General features: G+C 47.6%; 1 protein-coding gene across 3 annotated transcripts in view; it reads left to right on the forward strand.

Moving 5' to 3' along the window:
• The window catches only part of LOC116185332, a 65721-nt gene that overhangs the window by 28998 nt on the left and 34320 nt on the right, over positions 1 to 2403 (forward strand). Inside the window, exons 2-3 of one of the 3 annotated variants that reach the window (XR_004150168.1) lie at positions 434 to 576; positions 1529 to 1930. Coding sequence is in view for 1 of the 3 variants with exons in the window: in XM_031509544.1 (XP_031365404.1) it covers positions 1529 to 1616 (88 nt within the window). In the remaining 2 variants the exon portion in view is untranslated. Of the gene's footprint in view, positions 1 to 433; positions 577 to 1528; positions 1931 to 2403 lie in introns of those variants that run through there. The other 2 variants (XR_004150167.1, XM_031509544.1) reach the window with 2 other exon arrangements.

Here is a 2403-nt window from a genome sequence, read left to right on the forward strand (position 1 = left end):
GGCCAAAATTGCCGCGATTATGCTCGCCGTGGGGCGTCTAACCGCGTACGGACCGTCCTCTGCTCCTCTTGCTTTTCACTCGAGGCAACCATGTTTCACTCGAAAACGCGAAGTTAATGTTGCTACGTTATTACGTTGGAATAATATGTGCGGTGAATGAGAAAAAATAATAAAGGAAAAAGAAGAAAGCGACATTCTTCGGCCGAAAGAAAGAAAAATATGCTAATACGTTCCTCGAATCTTGAGCGAGAATCCGCGAAATTTCGATAATTTTGGAATTTGAATAGAGAATAAATCGTCGATTTTCGAAATCTCGTATTTAAAAAAAAAAAAAAAAACAGCTACAAAATTTCAAAAATTTATCGAACGTATTAGAAACATAAATCGATCGAGCTATCATTCCTACAAATTGGCGAGCGGAGTGCGTATCTAGATAGCAAAATGGCGGAGGAAATCACGCGACGCAAAGCGAATCGGGATTTATTGGGAATAAGGGGAGGCGGTCCAACCACCCGCGATCCGCGGAGGACAGAATGGCCGAGCGACCTGTAACGCAGCCGTATAATTATACATAAAGTATCATTAAGTTGCCATAATTCTTGTGTTATTGCATTATTTAGCGGCGGCTCCCCGCTGGGGGGAGGGACGTGGAATCTTGGCCGGGTACAACCTCGCCGTTTTACATCTTTGTACACCACCGGCGTATATAGCTGGCTATTATAAGTATAATACACATGCCTCGCGTACTTTCCGACCGTTCCACGCGAAAAAGAGGCATGGCCCGTCCTCCTCCCTACGCGGACCAACACCACGCTGGAAACAGTGTATGGTGTGGCGTGATATAGGGGTCGACCCTCGACCACCGGTGAGAATCGTCCCACGAGCAATTTTCTCGTCAAATATTAATAACAACAGATTAATAGTAATAACAACAACAACAATAATAACAACAACAACAATAATAACAACAACAACAACAACAACAACAACAATAATAATAATAATAATAATAATAATAATAATAATATTACTTAACATCCGTCGAATCTATTATATATATAATTATATGTTTGGATGGTAGCCATGCCAAAAGAAATCGTCGTCACTTGTTCGAATCCTCGAGCGAGTTTACGAGCGCGTGTACGACGCAGGTGTCGAGTAGATCCCTAGCTGTTGGCCGCGTAGATAGATACACGTTGGCCGGTCTCGCGCCGCTTGAATCCACGGGTTTCTCTCGCAATACCCAACGGACGTTTTGCTCGTCCCGTAGACAACCGCGAGCTCGGTTAACTGACTGCGAATTAAAATTCCAGAATATAAGCGATTGCTTACGACGATTAATCGCACCCCTGCTGGTACGCACGGCCAGCGCGCGAGGCAGGGCGGCCACGACGAAGGCGCGACGATCCTTTATTTTTCGTATCGACGAAACGATTCTTGGAGCGTTTTCGAGCGGCCCTCGACACACATATATCGGCGCATTTGCGGCGCATCGGGTTTCGATAAATCTTCCCCGTGTCTTTTACAGGAGGCGCACGGTCACGCAGCACGGCTCTCGACCCACTCGATATAACACACTCGAGGAACACAAAGATCCATGGGGCCCCGGCTACCCGGTAATTCGTATCGGCGACAACCGTTTAACCGGGCGGAGATAGATCACGGACCGATAGACGGCTTTTCGTCCTCGCTTCGTTGTCGCGTGTTTCCCTCCTCCCCGTTTCGCCCCGTCCTTTCCAATCGCACGCTCTGTCGTCTGGATTTCCGAGTGCTCGTTTTAATACCGCCCACGTAACGGTATTATACGATTGTTGATACGTGAGAGATTCCAGGGAGGGGGGAGTTACGTTAAACGATGAGAGGATAACGATAAGTTTTCGTAGATTATAGAAAAACGGTTGAAAAGTGGAAAAGTACGTGTATACACGGATTTCGAAATCTTTCATTCGATTCATTTGTAACGCTAACGTGGATCGCGCGAGACAGCGACGATATCATCCGTGTGCATTCGCTAACACGCGGACGCTTAAACGAGACCGTAACCTCGCGTTACGAGATTCGTAATTTGCTCTAGAAACGAAATTAAACCGGTGGAACGAGAAGAAAAACGAGCGCGATACCGTCGGCAAAGCTGGAATGCGGAGGTTTGAAATAAAACGCCGCGATACATTTTTAATTCGTCTAAATCATGGAGGCGTGAGAGAAAGAAAGGAAAGAAACGAGGAGGAAGAAGAAGCGGGGGAGGAGGAGGAAAAAGAGGGAAGCGCGATAAAAATGCGCCGCTACACGCGCACGACCGCCACAACGGGAGAAACAAAAAGCGAGGAAAGATCGCGTCACGCGGCTACGCATGCGCCCGTGCTGCGAGCGTGTCTGGGGCGCATGCGTGGACGCTGCCGCGCA

The sequence above is a fragment of the Apis dorsata genome, unplaced genomic scaffold, assembly GCF_000469605.1.
Source record: "Apis dorsata unplaced genomic scaffold, Apis dorsata 1.3 scaffold_162, whole genome shotgun sequence".
NCBI lineage: Eukaryota > Metazoa > Arthropoda > Insecta > Hymenoptera > Apidae > Apis > Apis dorsata.